A 19,332-nucleotide genomic window follows, 5' to 3' on the forward strand; every position below is an offset into this window, starting at 1 on the left:
CTGGCGGGGCCAGTCCTTTCATTGACTGGGACTTCTTTCTTGGCTCCACAGGGGTCTTCTTTTCATCTCTCTCACTTTCCTCTCTAGAATGACAGTGGTTGTTTACTGAGCACTTGTATGCATGCCTCATCGCTGCCCCACATTACACCAGAACAGAAGTAAAATCATCCCTATTTTACAAGCAAGGAAACTGAGGCTCAGAGAAAATTGGCCAAGGCACACATTGCCAATAAGCTGCAGAGTTGGGATTTGAACACGTCTGAGTCCCCAATCCATGCCCCTATTGATACACCATATCTTCTCCTGGAGTTTCTCTTTCCCCCTAGACAACTATTCTCACTCTTCATAAAACAATGGAGCCATTCATTCATTGAGCCTTTCAACTATCAAGCCTTTATGGAGTACCTAGTACAAAAGTTAAACAGAAAGGAGTGCTTAGTTTACTTCCTAAAGAGAAGGCACTTCCTTTGAACCTGTTATTTTCCTCTACATCTACTCCCCAAAGCTTTCTGGTTCCCACAAGCATGTACCTACACAATCCACTATGGTCTTCAGAGTCCATACTTTTCACAGTTGCACAGTTTTCATTCCAAAACGGCACAAAGGTAGATGGTCACATGGTTAAAGGTTTCTAGTTGAGAAAGCACGAACTAGAGCAGCTTGTTAGGATCAGGATGTCTCTAGGTTAGATTACTCTAATGATGACCTAAGTGATTCCTATCCTTTCAGGAACTACTCTGGGTTTGTATTTGAATACAAACTAAGCCTCTCCAAGCACTAGTGCATCCTAGACGAAATTCACGAGAGAGGGGTTGGACAAAACTCTAGTTGGGAAATAAAGGTAAGTGTAATATCCTGGTTGAAGTTCTTGCTAGAAATAACATGGATTGGAATATCTAAAAGAATAAAAGAACAACAACGCTTGCTATTTCCTACTCACACTGGAAAAATGCTTTGGGTCACCAAGTTAAAATATTTAGAACTTATTTTAGCCGAAGCTAAAAACAGTGCTCATCAAAAGAAATAAGCAATTGACTAAACAAATAGAAAATACTGTACAAATGTAACAAATAGAATAGAGTTACAAATGTGGTAGGTATAAATTCAAGTATATATCTATTATAGTTTAAATGTCAAAGGTCTAAATATACCCATTACGAGACAGAGATTTTCAAAATAGATTAAAAACAAGATGCAAACACTAATCAAAAGAAAGCTCGAGTAGTTAGCTTAATTTCAGACAAAGCAGACTTCACGACAAGGAAGATTATCAGGAATAAAGAGAGAGATGACAGAGACATAATAAAGGCGTCTGTTCTCTAAGAAAACGAAACAATCCCAATGTGTATGCACCTAACAAGAGAACATCAAAATACATGTGGTTCTGGGCCATCATGGGGCTGGGAGGGGACTCTGGATGGGCCCCCTCTTAGGCGTCAGAGTCTTTCCTTATCCTCACCTGAAATGCCACTCCTGTTCCCTGTAGTCACACCTTACACATCCTCTGACACAGAAACCACGACACTCGAGGTTGCATAGGCCTCTGGATCTGGACTTCCTTTTTTTTTTTTTTTTTTTGCTAAACTTTGAAAAAATGGACTCTATTTCACTGATCTCTGCCTTATAATCTCCAGTAAACTTTCCCTGAGAATTCTCAAGAGACCCTCAAATCTTTACACTCACCAAACATGGTATGTTAATGGAAAAATGGCTCTTATAAGTAAGTACTACTCCCATGGACCAAATGTTACACATGTGCTATTGTGATTAATAAACCACAAATTCTCTTGAGGACATTTCTAATTCATTGCATGTATTTTCTCAGTCATTCGATGCTAAACTATACCACTGTGTCACATCAGGGCCCAAGAATTCAAAGGATTGCTCAAGCGTACAATAAACATTAACTCTTAACGATAAATCCTCACTTCACATTCTCTTCACCAAGAGCAAACCAGAGCCATTTGTGCTGTCCTTCTGCCCCTCCCCTGGAATGCTGCTGCCTCATCTACTCTCCAAACCCTCTACATCCTGGGGCCCATCTCCAGCCCCCCTTTCTTTTTTTTTTAATAAATTTATTTTTTCTTGGCTGCGTTGGGTCTTTGTTGCTGCGTGTGGGCTTTCTCTAGTTGCGGTGAGCGGGGGCTACTCTTCGTTGCAGTGCACGGGCTTCTCATGCAGTGGCTTCTCTTGTTGGGGAGCACAGGCTCTAGACATGCGGGCTCAGTAGCTGTGGCACATGGGCTCAGTAGTTGTGGTGCATGGGCTTAGGGGCTCCGCGGCATGCGGGATCTTCCCGGACCAGGGATCAAACCTGTGTCCCCTGCCTTGGCAGGCGGATTCTCAACCACTGCGCTACCAGGGAAGCCCCCCTTTCTTCTTGCCACTTCCCCTCACTCTTAGTCTCTCTCTCATCATGATGGTCATGCCCATCCCTGCCCTCCTGTGGGAGCTGGAGTCTGGGCCCTCAAGGCAGGCACCACTTAATTTTCTTATTTGTACTCTGAGCCAGCAGACAGGTAAGAATTTTTAAGGTGCTGATAAGCAGAATTTCAAGACAGCAGTTTTGATTTGTTCAAAGTGAGTTTTCCCACCAAAGGGAAAAAAAGATAAAGTATGCCAGTATGAAGGGATCCAAGTAGCATAGCCCGTTTCCTAGTTAATTCAAAACCTGACTTTTTGTATAGTGATGGTCAAGTTAAAGCTAGCAGACTGGCAAAGAAGGCAAGAATATACAATGGAGAAAAGACAGTCTCTTCAATAGGTGGTGCTGGGAAAACTGGACAGCTACTTGTAAAAGAATGAAATTAGAACATTCTCTAACACCATACACAAAAATAAACTCAAAAGGGATTAAAGACCTAAATGTAAGCCTGGATACTATAAAACTCTTAGAGGAAAACATAGGCAGAATACTCTTTGACATAAATCACAGCAATATCATTTTGGATCCACCTCCTAGAATAATGAAAATAAAAACAAAAATAAACAAATGGGACCTAATTAAACTCAAAATCTTCTGCACAGAAAAGGAAACCATAAACAAAACAAAATGACAACCCACAGAATGGGAGAAAATATTTGCAAACAAAGGAACTGATAAGGGATTAATCTCCAAAATATACAAACAGCTCATGCAGCTCAATATCAAAAGAACCACCAACCCAATCAAAAAATGGATGCAAGATCTAAATAGACATTTCTCCAAAGAAGACATACAGATGGCCAAAAAGCACATGAAAAAATACTCGACATCACTAATTATTAGAGAAACGCAAATCAAAACTACAATGAGGTTATCACCTCACATAGGTCAGAATGGCCATCAAAAAATCTACAAACAATAAATGCTGGAGAGGGTGTGGAGAAAAGGGAACCGTCTTACACTGCTGGTGGGAATGTAAATTGGTACAACCATTATGGAGAACAGTATGGAGGTTCCTTAAAAAACTAAATATAGAACTACCATATGATCCAGCAATCCTACTCCTGGGCATATATCCAGAGAAAACCATAAATTGAAAAGATACATGCACCCCAATGTTCATAGCAGCAGTATTTACAATAGCCTAGACATGGAAGCAACCTAAATGTCCATTAACAGAGGAATGGATAAAGAAGATGTGGTACAGATACATCAATACAATGGACTATTACTCAGCCATAAAAAAGAATGAAATAATGCCACCTGCAGCAACATGGATGGACCTAGAGATTGTCATACTGAGTGAAGTAAGTCAGACAAAGACAAATATCATATGATATCACATATGTGTGGAATCTAAAAAAAAAAAAAGAAAAAAGGTACAAATGAACTTATTTACAATACAGAAATAGAGTCACAGATGTCAAAAACAAACTTACGGTTACCAGGGGGAAGGGGGGGGGAGAGGGATAAATTGGGAGATTGGGATTGACATATACACACTACTATATATAAAATAGATAACTAATAACTAATCCCTACTGTATTCCACAGGGAACTCTACTCAATACTCTGTAATGACCTATATGAGAAAAGAATCTAAAAAAGAGTCGATATATATATATATATGTATAACTGATTCACTTTATGGTACACCTGAAACTAACACAACAATATAAATCAACTATATTCATCAATAAGAATTTTAAAATAGCTAGCAGGCACTCTCATTTTATGTGATATTTATAAATTTTATGAGATATTTATCAGATTTATCAATTTAGGTATTTGCTTGGGATACAAACAAAACATACAGCAATTAGGAAACTGGCAAAATTAGTCTCTCCACCTCATGGTGTGAATTTCCTACTACTGGCTTCACAGGAAGTCACCCTGCTGAGCTTGACCACCTTAGGCAGATTTCTCTCTGTGGACTCTTACTGAAGAATTTACGAAAGCTCACAGTATTTGGGTGGAGAGGTTGTTGAGGTGTGGGTGAAAACTTGGACTGCAATCAGATTTTTACCACTTGCCAGCTGCATGCCCTTGGGAAAGTTATTTAACATACCTGAGTCAACTCCCATAAAATGGGGATAATAACAAACCTTGTGGTGATGTGAGGGTTAATAAGATAATGCATGTGAATTGCCCAACTTTTTTTTTTTTTTTTTTAATTTAAAGACGATTCTACTCAATGGGAAAAGTACGATTTCTATACAAATCTCCAGGTAAACCAATTATTAATGAGTGTTTCCTTACAATTAAAGATACAGCAGTAGAATGCATAAACAGACGTTCTGGATTATACACAAACCATTAAGCCACTTTCAGTTTCTTGTGAAACCTCCACAAGTTACAGGATGTGTCTGAAGAATGTAACAGTTCCATTGTTTAAATTTACATCTGAAATTCAGTTCAGACTTAAACAGAAGGGATTTGTATGAAGAGAGAAATCTTTTTAGAAAAGATTGTTCCTTGAGAATCATCAGCTCTAGGTGACCTAAGATTCACATTTCAAAATAATTTATCAGATATTTATTCCAATGTTGTCACAACCTATAAAATACTCTCAATGGTTCCATAACAATTGCATCAACTCTTAAAGAGAGTAAAATAAAGAAGCTATTGTCTAGGGCTCTGGCTTAAATAAACCAAAGCACAAAAAAGCACAAGTCCTTGTTCAGGCAGGCATTATCAAGTGTACTACAATTCTCCAGAACATGAGATTTCTCTTGTCCTTCCTGGAAGTTGCAGACTTGAGAGCCACAAGACATGTCAATTCATGATTCCGTGCAGTCAGGCATGAAGAACAACCACCAGGTGAATTTCTTGGTACATATGTAGTATGTAAACTTAAAATAATGATTTTTTTTATATAACTATTTTGACCTAGGAAAAACAGATCTAATTTTTAGCATATGCCAAGAATTCATTTTCATTACTCAAGATACTTTCCCTTTCAGTTTGTGGCATCTGGTCCCATGCAGGAAATCTTCCTAGTTTTACAGTTCTAGCCTCCCTGGTTACATAACAGCCTCCCTTAATAAAGACAGGCTTCGACTGTTAACATCCTCCTTTCTTTCCCACATCAGGAACAGTATCTTTTTTCTTTTTAAAAAGTTATTTTTGCATTACCATCGATTATCAAAGTAGTATTACTGTATTTCTCACTTCAGAATTTACTTTTCCTTTCCAACTAAACTGAAAAAGTCACATTACTTCCAGTTATAGGGGGAAAAAGTTAAGTGACTTGATTGAGAATTAGAGAATTCAAAATTATTGGTAAACAGTGGTCTGCAGTTTGACTTAAACTCATCTGTAAGTCTTTTTATATGTTTTTAAAAATACACTCAATCTGTAGAGGTTACCGAACTTTACAGTACATTTTAAGGAATCTCAAGGGAAAAGAGACATGATTATAAAGGCCCTCTCTCAAACAAACTCAGCAAGGAAATTTCAAAACTCAGTTTTTCATCTTGCTTTAATGACTTCATTTACGACTTTTGTGAAGAATGTGAACACATTAGAAATAGTAGCCATTTATTTTAAGTATCAGTTTTTATTAAAAAGTGCATTTTGATTATTTTATGATCTAGGTAAGCTGTTAATAAGATATCAGTATACTCTCTGGAATAATAACTTTACAAAGATTTAAAACAAACAAAATTTTAAAAGCCTTTTTATTTCCTTCACCATTATTGTTTTACAATACAAATATTACCTTGTGAATACACAAAAAAAAACCCTACGGAAGATAATTCTGCTGCACGTAAAATACAGAATGGATATATATACTTCTTCATTCTTAAAAAACTATTTTGTTCTCCACATTGGCAAGTATAGAATAGAATACTTCCCCAAACATACTCATGTTAGGAGTAAAACTTAGGAGTTACATGCAGTTCCTGCACAAATATATTTTAAAGAAATAGATCTCTTCTTTGTTGTTTACCAACAAAATTGCCATGAGAGTATGGATAACTAATTTATAGCTTTCAGTTTTTAGTTAAGTGATCATTTTCAAAACTCTCTTTTTAAAAACAAAGTATTCATGGCTGTTTTCACTGTATAGTTAAAATCGAACTACCAAATAGATGATAAAATAATTGAAGTGGTACCTGTCATTGCCACCTGCTCACAATATGGGAACAGGCTCTGACTTTCTAATTAACTCTCCCATTCTTTAATTCATAGCAATTTAAAAACCATAAGCAGTCTTCTGATTTAATTTAGCTATAATGCAAAATTTAGTAGTGTATACATACATTTATATTTTCATGGAATACTTTATTTTAAATAAAAACATTGAAGATTGCCTACTGACCATACAATCAAGACAAGAAAGGCACTAGAAACATAGACAAATTTCTCTCCCAAGAAGCATTTTTAAATTTTAACTCTCTTTTCTCTGACATGTAAAAATCTTTAAATTTGGTTTTCATAACATCATTTTGAAAAATAAAGTTAGGAAATACTTAGAAAATCACTTTATAACAGAATTTTTTTTTTTTTTTTGCACTTTTTGACACACTGTCTCTGCTGATTTTTACAAAATCCAAAGTTACCAAACCTTTCTGTGTCTGTCATTTTTATTTGAATATCGGTGCAACAGGTAGAAAGATTTCAGAATCGAACCCCATTCAGGTACTTAGAAACCTTCATAGAGACATTTGCTAGAAAATGGCTTACAGCCCAATCTTTGGGGCAAGAGATATGAAAAGTATGTTTTCCCAAGAAAATAATACGCTTTATTTCCAGGTGTGACCGGAAAGACCAGAACTTATGATATAAAAGCTTACATTTATGCTGCTGCATCATATACAAAGGAACACGGTGGTTGCAAGGTTATGTAAATCCCAAGCCTATGAACAGGAAATGTGTACAGTGCACGACAGGTTAAATTTTCTTTATTGTTGTCCAACGCGGGTCCTTTGGAGAGAAAAAAAGATCACAGTGCTGACCAGGTAACTCAATCGGTTAAGTCAAGGTCACTGTTGAAAGATAACAGGATAAGGGAGGTGTTCATTTTATGGCATCTTTTCTCATGGAGTTCTTAGCACTTCGGACGGCTCCTCTTTCCCCACCGTGTACAGCTGTTATGTGTCATTCACCAGCCGGCTGTATTTAACTTGCCTACCGAGGTGGATTACTGGCCAGGGGAAGGGCCAATGGTAAGATCGAGGTACAATGCCTTGGACATTCCTTTCAAAGTACTGAAATGGCCTGTACCACCACACTCTGGCCAGGAGGTTCATCTGGGAAGCTTCTTTTAGCACCTAAGAGAACACAGAAAGAGAAAACCAAGTCAGGAAGAACAACTGATGGTTCCAGCCCCAAAAGGAACATACACGTTTCTCATAACCTTTCACTTTAGGTTCAAACAGTTTCCATTTTAAAATTCACAAAGGCCCCCAGACCTGCCCAATGACCACATACATAGCCGCAGTTTCACACTCCCACCACCGTTCTACACTCTGCACTCAGCTGTAAACTGGGCCACACCCTAGCAGAAAAACAAATAACTCCAATTCTGGGAGTACACGGGGGAATGTGCGGCTTACTCACTCTCTTGTCTATAAATAAATACCTCAATTAGTGTTTTAGCTACTCTTCTAGGATGAAAACAGAGAGACTTAATTAAATGTTAAGTATTAAGCTGGTGAGGGGCCAAAGATAGAAAAGAAGGTAGGAATGCAAATCAAGCAAGAGGTGGGCACAGCTTAAAAAGTATTTTCCAGGGACAATGAGAGTGTGAGTCTTGTTCTAGAAGGATGCCATCTCCTATGTCGTTATATTGACGGATCAGCATCACAAGAGACAACACGACCATAGCTGACAACCTCTTAAGAAAAGAGAAACCGAAGACATCTGTGGATTCTTTGCACTTTTCCCCCTGCCACGCCAGCGACGGCAGGCCAAGAGCAACAGGAGTTAAAATCAAATGGGGGAGAAACACTCACTTGCTGGTTGGCCATAGTGTGGTACCACCAGAAGAGTCTTGTGGTGATGTAATATGCCACCACCACATCCACAGTGTAGTGGTCATGCGCCAAGAGAATACAGAAGATTCCAACCACGCTGAGAAGCCAGCAGATCCAGTGGTACCACCACAGTCGTCGAGGGGAATCTGAAAAGGAGAAATTTGCAATAGTCCCATTATTCAAGGACCACTGAGGGCACCCAACCATGCCTCAACTACTACTTCTGAATCCAATTACCTTGGATCTTTCCTTCTGAAAACACATCTTTTGGGGGTAGCAAATCTAAGGGCTTTCATTTCTCTGTAACGGAGGTTAGAAGGGAAGCAGCTTATTTCATAAAGTGATTTTCTTAGCCATAGTAATTTATATTTGGTTATTACTTGATTCATATAATTATAAATGTAGCTTAAAAGGACAAATAAGGACAGGTTATTGCATCATGCTCCATTAAAATACAAAACAAAACCGCCCCCCTGACAATTAAATTTACCAGGAAATAATTTGGGATTAATGCTCTATACAAAAATCAATACCTTTTGATCCTTATACATAGACTAGGCAATTATAATTGATACAACTGCCCTATTTGCTTTCCAAGCTCTGCAACCATACACTAATTTGAAAGTCTTTGAGATGTCCATTTCTCAAATACAAATAAGAGAGAATCCAAATGCCTGGGAATTCAAGCCCAAGTACGTTCCCAAGGGCAGGGCAGTGTCTGGGAAGTCACCTGATGGGAGACTCAAAATCTCTATTAGTGCAGGCCTTCCTACCTTGTATTCTCAGTGAGTGGGCTTCAGAGGGTCTGAAATTTTAGGCAACAATGTTGTCTTAGTGTGACCTACCCTTCTCACCCTGGGGAAGACAGTTTAGGCTTTTACAGAATTTTCAAGGGGTCCAAGTACCCATCATTCATTCAACCACTATTTACTGAGCATCTACGATGTGCCCAGGACAGGAACTGCTCTAGTCACTGGAATCAATGAACAAAATAGGCAAAGAGCCTGCCTTTGTGGGGAGATCCCTTCCTAGTAGTGAAGAGAAACAATAAATAATAATTATAATAAAGTAAATTATACACTATGTTAGAAGGTGTTAAATCCTATGGAAAAGTAAAAAATTGAACCGAATAAGTGGGATCAGCAGTAGCGAGGGTGAAGGGAGGTTCGTCAGTTTAAATGGAGTGGTCACGGTCGGGGGTAGGGTCTTAAGAGTATGTACAGGGCTCCATGGTCCATTTCCAGGAAAATCTGTATTTGGTCCTCTAACAATACAACAACAAAGACCGGCTACAGTTCATTCTCCCTGCACCTCTACTAGTGTCCCTATACACCATCTATGTTAATTATCACAACCTCTCCCTCATTCATGAAGGAGCTATCAGTATCTCATTCTAAAGATGAGGAAACTATGACTTACAGAGGCTAGAGGTTCTCCCCAAGGTCACAGAGCTAGTAAGTGATAGCACCAGGATTCAAAATCAGTTTGTGACCCAAGTCTTCCAATATGGCATCTCCAAGGATAAGGCTTAACCCCATTAAAGTATTGCAGGTACCAACCAGCAGGCGGTAGGAATCCCGCCCCCCAGGGCCGCTGACATCGGGCCTGTTCTGTTCCCATTTTCCACGCCCGGTTACATTTCTCATGCAAGGCTGCTTTTGACTTACACTCTTTGATAAATAGGTAGGTGAGCGTGAGCATGACCGTGTGGCCGCTGTACAGGTAGTCCCCACACATGTTGTGGGAGCCCGTGATGGACAGGCCGCCGCCAGCAATGAGCTTCATTATTCTCCGCAGTTGGGCTTCCCAGTCTCCAAAAAGCTGGTGGGAAAAGAAAAAATCAGACTCACTATTAGGCCACATAAAAGTCTGCTACGATTATAATTTATATGCAGAATTAAGCTTTGTAATATTGTGATTTATAATAAGAAATATATATTTGGTCTTCGTCCCTGTTCCTGGCGCAGAGCTTCTACAACCTTTGGAATTTCCCGAGAAGAGATAGAGGTGTCTTTTGTTATTCATAAAAGCCCCTTTCAACCACATCTAGGTTCATGTTCATGAGTTCAAGGTGACTTCTGGAAAGCCCCTAAGGATGGGGGTGGTTGCCAGGAGATCCAACCAGGTGACTAGAGAGTTGGAACCTCTTTCCCACTTCCCCCCACTTCCAAGGAGGGGAGAAGGGCTGGGGGTTGAGTGAATTACCAATGGCCAATGATTTAATCAATCATGCCTCTATCATGAAGCCTCCACAGAAATCCAAAAGGACAGGGGTTTGGAGAGCTTCCAGGTTGGTGAACATGAGGAGATGCGGGGAGAGTGATGCACGCTCCTTCCCACATACCTTGCCCTACACATCTCTCCCATGTGGCTGGTCCTAAGTTACATCCTTTTATAATAAACTGCTAATCTAGTAAGTAAAATGTTTTCCTGAGTTCTGTGAGCTCTAGCAAATTAACTGAACCCAAGGAGGGGGGCAGGTAACAGGAACTTCCAATTTATAGCTGGTCGGTAAGAAGTATAGGTGACAATCTGAACCTGTGATCAGAGTCTGAAGTGGTTGGGGGGGTGACAGTCAGTGTGAGACTGAGCCCTTACCCTGTGGGATCTGACGCTATTTCCAGGTAGACAGTGCCAGAATGGAGTTAAAGAGGGTTAGAGATTCGCTTGTGTGTGTGTGTGTGTGTGTGTGTGTGTGGGGAAACCCATATATCTAGTCAAAGAAGTATTCAGTGGGGTTTTCAGAGTACAGGAGATGCACAGGAGTGTTTTTCCTTTATGAGTTTATATTAAGACATGTAAAATCCCAACCCCCCCCACCATGAAGTGTGCCCACTCAACATTCACTGCTGTTCAGACAGCCCTTGGACGAGTGTGGTCCTAGAGATGAAGCATGCAGCTTCAGAGTTTCCCTTAGATGTTGGCACTTTTTAGAGCACACGTCAGCAGATATTTGGTTACTAAATTTTCACTGCACTGATAGAGAAAGACTGACTGATTGATTTACTACCATAACTGCCATCTAGGGGAAAATCTCTGGGAAAAATTTAAAGATCTATTTTACACGCTTGGCCTAGGAGACAAATGTTCTACTAACTTATTAGCTAAAGCAGCTGGAGGTTGGAAAGTCAAATATATGAATTTTTTTTTTGGTATGTGATTTTTGGGGACCAAATTGAAGCAAGGGACTGAGTAGGATGTACCTTCAATCTTCTGAAATTATGTGGGTAGAACTGCATGTTTTTCCTTTTAATAAGAGTGAAAAAGTTTATAAATAAATCTGCCTGTCTCTGATACAAGTCTGCGCTGGACACTAGAGCGGTAAATGGCATGAACAACTCATTCACCGAAACTTTTATTTGCTCTGGCAAATAAAATGTGTGACTGTCTATATTTTATGTTTGTCAGTATTCTTTTAAATTTTGGTTAGCTAATTTAATCACCATGACCCCTTTTCAACATTTAATATTCTGGGCTCTGGGAAACATGTTTCATTATCATTTCCCTTTAAAAAAACTGATCAAGATTTCTAGTTAAGGATGTCAGGTTGAACATACCACATAGCGGATATGGATTTCCAAACTGAAAGGGATCACTGAAAGCCCAGCTCAACAGAAGCAAACAGATCTACATAGCAAGACTCAGCATTATGGAACTTCAGAAACTTGGGGCTAACAAGGGACCTTCAAGTATCCAGAGATCAAAAACAAGCTTCACACAAAAGACCAAGAATCAGGCTTCTTCAAAAGCAATACTGGAAAAGAAAAGGCTTCAGAAAAATGCCTCCAAATTCTGAGGGAAAATGCTTTCCAACTTAGAATTCTATACCCAGCCATATTATTAACTGAGCCTAAGCTTAAAAAATAGACCAAGGATAAACTAAAGTCATTTCATATATACAAGATTTCACAATATTTACCATTTATGTATTCTTTTTGCGGGAAATTACAGAAGATGTACTCTACAAATCAAAGGAGAAAACAGAAAAAAGAAGAAACGGGATTTGCTAGGATGCCAGCAAAGGGAAGACTGAGAGCTGCACTGTAGGCCTAAGACAGGGAGCCCCCTACATGGGTGAGTCAGAGCTCTGGAGATGAGGCTAACAGAACACCTAATTCCACGGCTGCACTGAGTCACAACACGGGAATGAGTAAGTACACAGAAAACTAACAGAGCAAAAAGCAAGGCAATTACGGACTCTACAGGAAATGAAATACTGTGTTGAAAAGGAAAAGTAATTATAGGAAACTATATGACTTGGCTATGAATAGCATTTACAAAACTGTAAGAATGTAAGCTCTGAATACTGAGTTAAATCAAGGACAGAAAATGACACTGGGAAGATGGGATAAGAAGCCTAAACTCCTGTGCTGGGATGGTGGGGGAGGGGGAGAACGGAAGGAAAAGGCACAGAACACATACAAGCTGGGGGGGAGGATTGTGCAGGGAATACAAGGGCTCTAAATCCTGGCCTTCCCCAGCAGGAAGTCAGCAACAGCCTGTATTAGAAATTATAAAGAAACAATATTGCCATGGCACTTAGAGACCTGAGGATAAACACATACACACACACAAATTCTCTAAAAAGAGTTAAAGAAATGAAGGTAAATACCACAAGACTCAGTTAAAAGAGCTGAAAGAGAGTAGGAAAGCAGGCTGAGTATGATTAGGGCAAGGGTTGCGTACCATGGTTTTTCATAATAAGTCCTGTAGAATCATTTTGTTTCTTAAATTGCATGCATGTATAAACATGATAAAATTTTTTTTGAAAGTTTTAAATTGAAAGTTTGGTCTGGTTCTGTCATAACAACGGATAATAAATAGAAGAAAATTATGGCAAAAAAGCTTAGGTAGTTCTTCAGTTTACATTATTTCAAATTGTCCTTTCGAAACTCCCTCTGTGTTTTGAAAACTATAAATCACATTCTTGAGCACCATTCCCCCTAAATTTGCCCTCTCATTTTGGTAGGAAAATGTTTGTGGGGAAACTGCATGGGTAGGAAAAGAGGGAGAGATTATGAGGTAAACATGGCATTGAGGAAAAACAGCCAAAAATTAATGCTCCATTTCTAACAAGTGCCCTTAATACATCTATGCTTTCTTTTAAAAATATCTTTCCATGATTGTCAAACCTCTGCAAGGGGAAAGCCTCCTTAAAAGCTCAGTGGGGAACAGGAAAAGAAGGATGGTTACAGCTACCATAAAATTTTTTAATTACACTTCAAGAAAGCAAACAAACTCTAAGACAAATGACGAGACAATCGGAGCAGAAACAACTTAACATCTTTACTGTGTACACAGTACATATAAATCAAGTAAATAAGACCATTTAGGAAACAAAATTTATCAAAGGACAAAGGATGTGACCAGCTGGAGGCACTGGCTCTGTCAAACAAATAGAAATAAAAATTAACATTAACAGGCGCTCATTCTTTCCCATATCGAATTAGCAAAGCTAAAAAAAGACAGGCAATGATGGGGCAGGGACAATGTCACTGATCTTCTCAAACAGGCTCCTTAAAGAGGAGGGAAGGAACGTGGTAAATGCAGCAGCCAGCAGTGCAGGGAGGAAGAGGCAGTGGCCTCTGAAACAGACAGGCTGGGACAGGCTCTCCCACCAATTAGCTGTGTGACCCTGGGCAGCCGAACCACTCTAAGCCTCAATTTCCTCATCACCAACCTGGGGAGTAATATATTTATTACAACTGGCAAAATCCTCTGCAAAAATAATCATCAATATTGACCACCAATCCAAATAGCCATGACCTGTGTGTGACTCAGTGCTTAGTTGTTTCTAGGCACCTACCTCCAAGAAGTGATCCCGAACATGAAGAAAACCTTTACGCACAATATTATTTATAAAAGCAACAAACTAGAAACAACCTAAATGGGAATTGTTAAATAACTGTTCCCTTGCCGTTCAGAACCTGGGCCAGGGGAGTACTGGCAACACCAGGGTTTGCCTGTTATTACAGGCATACCTCGGAGATATTTCAGGTTCAGTTCCAGACCACAGCAATAAAGTGAATATTCCAATTAAGCGAGTTTCACGAATTTTTTGGTTTCCCAGTGCATAAAAAGTTATGGATATTGTAGTCTATTAAGCGTACGATAGCATTATGTCTAAAAAACCAATGTACGTGCCTTAATTAAAAAAATACTTTATTGCTAAAAATGCTAACCATCATCTGAGCCTTCAGCAAGTGGCAACAGTAATATCAAAGATCACTGGTCACAGATCACGTAACAGATACAAAAAGTTTGAAAAATTGCAAGAATTACCAAAATGTGACACAGACGTGAAGTGAGCAAATGATGTTGGAAAAATGGCAGTGACAGACTTGTTCCACCCAGAATTGCCACAAACTGTCAGTTTCTAAAAATTGCGATAACTATAAAGTGGAATAAAGCAATGTTCAATAAAATGAGGTGTGCCTGTACCCTCTCAGGACCTACTGAGCCAGAATCTGAGGTGATTCAAATGCACACTACAGTGATTCAAATGCACTGAACTAGGCCATAATTGTTTAATACATTATTTAAAAATAAGCATACAATGACTTTGTAGTAAGTTATTTCATAAATACTTTCTTCTACCGAGAGGAAAAAAATGAAACAAAATGTTTGGTATAATTATAACTGTTTAAAAAAACCTGCACAGAAAAAATCTAGGATGTACACACTACATGTTAGCATGGTTTCCAAGGAAACTGGTAGGAGTTCGCTCGTCTCTATCCCAAGGGAACTTCTATTCCTGCTTGTTGGGCTAGAAAGGAGGAGATTCCTGTGGAGTTCTGCAGTTCTGAGATTTAGGTTACCTTTGAGTACAGGCAGGAGACATGGGAAGAAAACAGAAGAAGAAGAGGAAGAGGAGGAGGAGGATGGAGGAGGAACAAGGGGGAGGAGGGAGAAAGGAAAAGGAGGAAAAGGAAGGAGGGGAGGAGGGGAGGAGGGGAGGAGGGGGAGGGAGGAAGAGGAAGAAGCATAAACAGGAGCAGCAAAAACAGGAAACTCCCAGCTCGATCTTTCTCACTTCTCACTTTAGTTTCCTTCTCCACTCTGCCTGCTACCATTTCCCAGAGTCCTCAAAGGGCTGCTCCAGACACTGTGGCCTGTGCTTTGGGTTGCACTCAGTGGGAAAGAGGATGGGGTGTGTACCTGGAGCTCTAACCTCCCCATCAGGAGACTTCTGAGTGCTCATCTTTGAAAGCAGAGATATTTGGGGGACAGTCACACAAACACTTTCTCAGTGGGCACTACAAAGCTGTGACAAGGTCTTGCATCTGCATCATTACGTGAATTATGATTTCCTAGGGTCAGAGAAAAATCACTTTTCAGTAAAAACAGAGCAATTTTCTTCAACTTCTAATGAATGGCCAAGAAATCAAGTAAACTGGCCAAATCACTTAAGCAATATAAGACATAGAAACTGAGAGCAAAAGGCAGAGGGAGGGGCTTCTGAAAGAGACAGACCACTCCAGAAGGGTTCAAACCAGTGAGCCTTTGGTTACTAAAAAACAGGTTCCCCCAGTATGTTTTCAATGCTGAATACACAGTGCTCTGATGATAGGCTGTTCACCACCATTCACTTTGCAGATGGCCTCATGCACTTGCCTTTTCTCTTAACTGCATCTGAAAAGTGGGGACATTCACTGTGCTTCATCCCCTTCTGGCAGGAGAGGGAGAACCTGGAACCCAAACTCATCAGATAATGCTGCACGAATCAGTGGCTTTGGTATAACTTGGAGGAAGGGCTAAAAGTGAGTGCTAAAGAGCAGAAATGCTATTTAATATAATCCTTGCGTCTGACCAATGCTTCATCTTACAGCAGCCCTGAAACATCAGCGAGGCAGGTCTTAACTCTGTCCTGGGTCCCCCGGCTGTTCAGTTTGGGAGCTGGAATGGGACCCAAGTCCTCTGACTCCACGTATGTATTATCTGCAAACTGCACGCTACCTGTACACTGCCAGCTCCTCCCCAAGCCTGCATAAACCAAGAACCGGATACACATGAGAAGCAACCTTGCTCTGAGCAGCCTAGGTTCCTTACAAAGGTAATGTCATGCCATCATGTCCCATACCAACCACCAGGAACAGTCAGTTGTCTCTCAGTGGACCTGTCCTCATTCATTCATTCAATGAATCGACCTACTACCACCAGGGCAAGTAACTTCTTGTCTTGTTCCAGAAGAAAAGTCTTCCTCCAAAACAGAAAATTCACTATCATCCATGGCATGTAAAGAAAGCTGCCCTTCAACACCCAGACCACAGGTCAGATCCGCTAAGGGAATCAAGCATCACGGAGCAGGAGATCAGTGGAATCCCCATCAATCCATGTCCTGAGCAGCCTGCAACTGGGAAACACACGCTATGTACTACAGTCCCTGCCTCAACTTCAACTCCCAAACAAAAGCAGCAAAACTATGCCACTTCCTGAATTTCAACAGGCACATGGTCCTCCTAACCAGTGACGGACACTTAAGAACTAATTTGAGCCATGAAATGTCCTTGAGCATGACCTTGAAGACTCTGAGGGGAAGACGGTGTGTTGCTAAGTTTGATGAATGCTTTAGATTTCACAGCAGCAGTGAGAGGTTCAAAACTGCCCCTTATAATTTCTCAGACCTTCTGTGATACATATATACAATGAAGATGTGGTACATATATACAATGGAATATTACTCAGCCATAAAAAGGAACGAAATTGGGTCATTTGTAGAGACATGAATGGACCTAGAGTCTGTCATACAAAGTGAAGTAAGTCAGAAAGAGAAAAACAGATATCGTATATTAATGCATATGTGTGGAATCTAGAAAAATAGTACAGATGAACCTATTTCCAGGGCAGGAAGAGAGACTCAGATGTAGAGGATGGATGTGTGGACACAGTGGGGCAAGGGGAGGGTGGGAGGAATTGGGAGATTCAGTTTGACATAAATACACTACCATATGTAAAACAGATAGCTAGTGGGAACCTGCTGTATAGCACTGGGAGCTCAGTTCAGTGCTCTGTGATGACCTAGATGGGTGGGATTGGAGGTGGGGAGGGAGGTCCAAGAGGTAGGGGATACATGTATACATATAGCTGATTCACTTCGTTGTACAGCAGAAACTAACACAACACTGTAAAGCAATTATATATGCCAATTAAAAAAAAAAAAACTGTCCCTTGTAATTTCTCATACCTTTTTACTGTCGATTGAGGAGTAAAAAAAACAACAAAAAGGAATGTAGGGTCGTTTCTACATAATAAAATATTACATTTTGTTTGTACAGAGATTCCAACTTTTTAACAGAGTTTTCCTATCAATTATCTCATTGTAGCCTATCAGGTGGTTAGTGTATATGTAATTATATCCATTTTACAGATAAGCAAATAGAGGTGCTATTTTTCTATTTCACAGTGACTCAGTTGGGATCAGATCCAAATGTCTTACCTCTCACTAAAGGATCTTGCCTTTCGGGTCCCTGGAAAGAGCAGCTATTGGTGCAAACTCTCCTCCAAATAACAAAGGCTGGACAATGTCTCCAGGTTCACTTTTTTTGTTGTTTTTGTCATGCTAATGAAATTGAATCTATTTTACATAAATCATTTAAATATAGTTGAATGGTTTAAAAATTTTATTCATTATTCACTCAAGATCTATTTTTCATAAGTGTTTTTTCCACTTAAATCAAATTTCCCCATCTCTAAAAAAGTTATTTCCATGGGAATCTTTCACGAACAAATTACACATTTTCCGCGTTCCTGAACAAGGTGTTTTCAGTTTGATCTTAACTTTCCTTGCTTTCTGTTGTGCTGTGTAGGAGGGATACTCCAAAGACCTCTAAGCTTACGTCGTAAGAACAACAATGAGCATAAATCCAGCCGCAAGCCCCAGTTTCGGGTTAACCATCCAGGTGGCTCTGGACGAACCATTTTACCCATTCTAGCTTCAGTTCTCTCATCTGGAAAATGGCGAGACCACCACCACCTCACCCTCAACCCTCACTGCCCAAGGGAAGTAACGTTTATAAAAGTGATTGCTCAAAAATTATAAAGTGTATACAAATATCAGACCACATTACAATGATCAAGTTAGGCCCATCTTTTGGATGAGGAGTTCCTTAAGTGAGAACTCAACGCTTAGCAGCCAAGAAGTGAAATTTGGATGGCTCTCCTTACATACACAGCCCTCACGGATGTTCATCTGTGATCACTTTTACGAATTCTTCCCCAGATAGTTATCATTTCATTCCTGGGAAGATTTAGTTTCATCTGCAAATATTATGTCCATCTCAACTGATCTGAGGTAGGGAGATTTCCCTATGCACATTCTCTTAGAACTCAGATATACAACTTTAAAAACATTCTTCCCTCTGCTGAGCTCTGAGGGATTTCGCTCTCCATACTGCTCCCTTATCCAATGTATCCAAGAGTCCCTGTACCAGGCAGGCTTTTTTTTTTTTTTCATGGGGAGGGGTCTCTAAATAATCATCAGCAATAAAGCACTCATCCCCTACCAGCCTCCCTTTCCCCCAGTAAAAACCTAAAAATGTTTTCATGGCCTTTAGTAAGGAGACTTATCAAAGGCTTCATAAAATCTTAAATAAAGGTCAGCTATGGATTTCCATTTACCCAGATACTTATTTGTCACATTAAAGAAATCCAGTATTTCAGTCAGGCAAGATTTCCCTTTAACAAAAATTATATCTGAGAGATTCTGTAGCCTACCTGGTCATGAAGTGAAAATTGAAAAAAAAATTCCCTCAAATTTTTGCTTTGAAAATGTGTTAAATCTAAAGAAGAGAATAATGAACAACCTTAGACTCTTCACTTAGACTCATCAATTATCAATATTTTGCCACATTTGCTTCTCCTTTTTTCTCCCACTTTTTTTTCCTGGGCCATTTGAGAATTAAGTTGAACACATTATGACACTTTACC

The 19,332-nt window shown here is 39.7% G+C and overlaps 1 protein-coding gene across 14 annotated transcripts in view; it reads right to left on the minus strand.

The window, feature by feature from the left end:
• Nucleotides 1-5,964: 5,964 nt before the first annotated feature.
• SGMS1 (sphingomyelin synthase 1) overlaps nt 5,965-19,332 on the minus strand; it is a 302,362-nt gene continuing 288,994 nt past the window's right edge. For all 14 annotated transcript variants that reach the window (XM_068548131.1, XM_068548135.1, XM_068548129.1 and 11 more), the window contains 3 exons: nt 10,074-10,227; nt 8,386-8,552; nt 5,965-7,701 (listed from right to left, as the gene is read on the minus strand). In XM_068548131.1, coding sequence (XP_068404232.1) covers nt 7,522-7,701; nt 8,386-8,552; nt 10,074-10,227 — 501 coding nt within the window. In that variant the 3' untranslated portion in view covers nt 5,965-7,521. The remainder of the gene's footprint in view (nt 7,702-8,385; nt 8,553-10,073; nt 10,228-19,332) is intronic.

Source organism: Eschrichtius robustus, chromosome 7, assembly GCF_028021215.1.
Source record: "Eschrichtius robustus isolate mEscRob2 chromosome 7, mEscRob2.pri, whole genome shotgun sequence".
In the NCBI taxonomy this organism is placed as follows: domain Eukaryota; kingdom Metazoa; phylum Chordata; class Mammalia; order Artiodactyla; family Eschrichtiidae; genus Eschrichtius; species Eschrichtius robustus.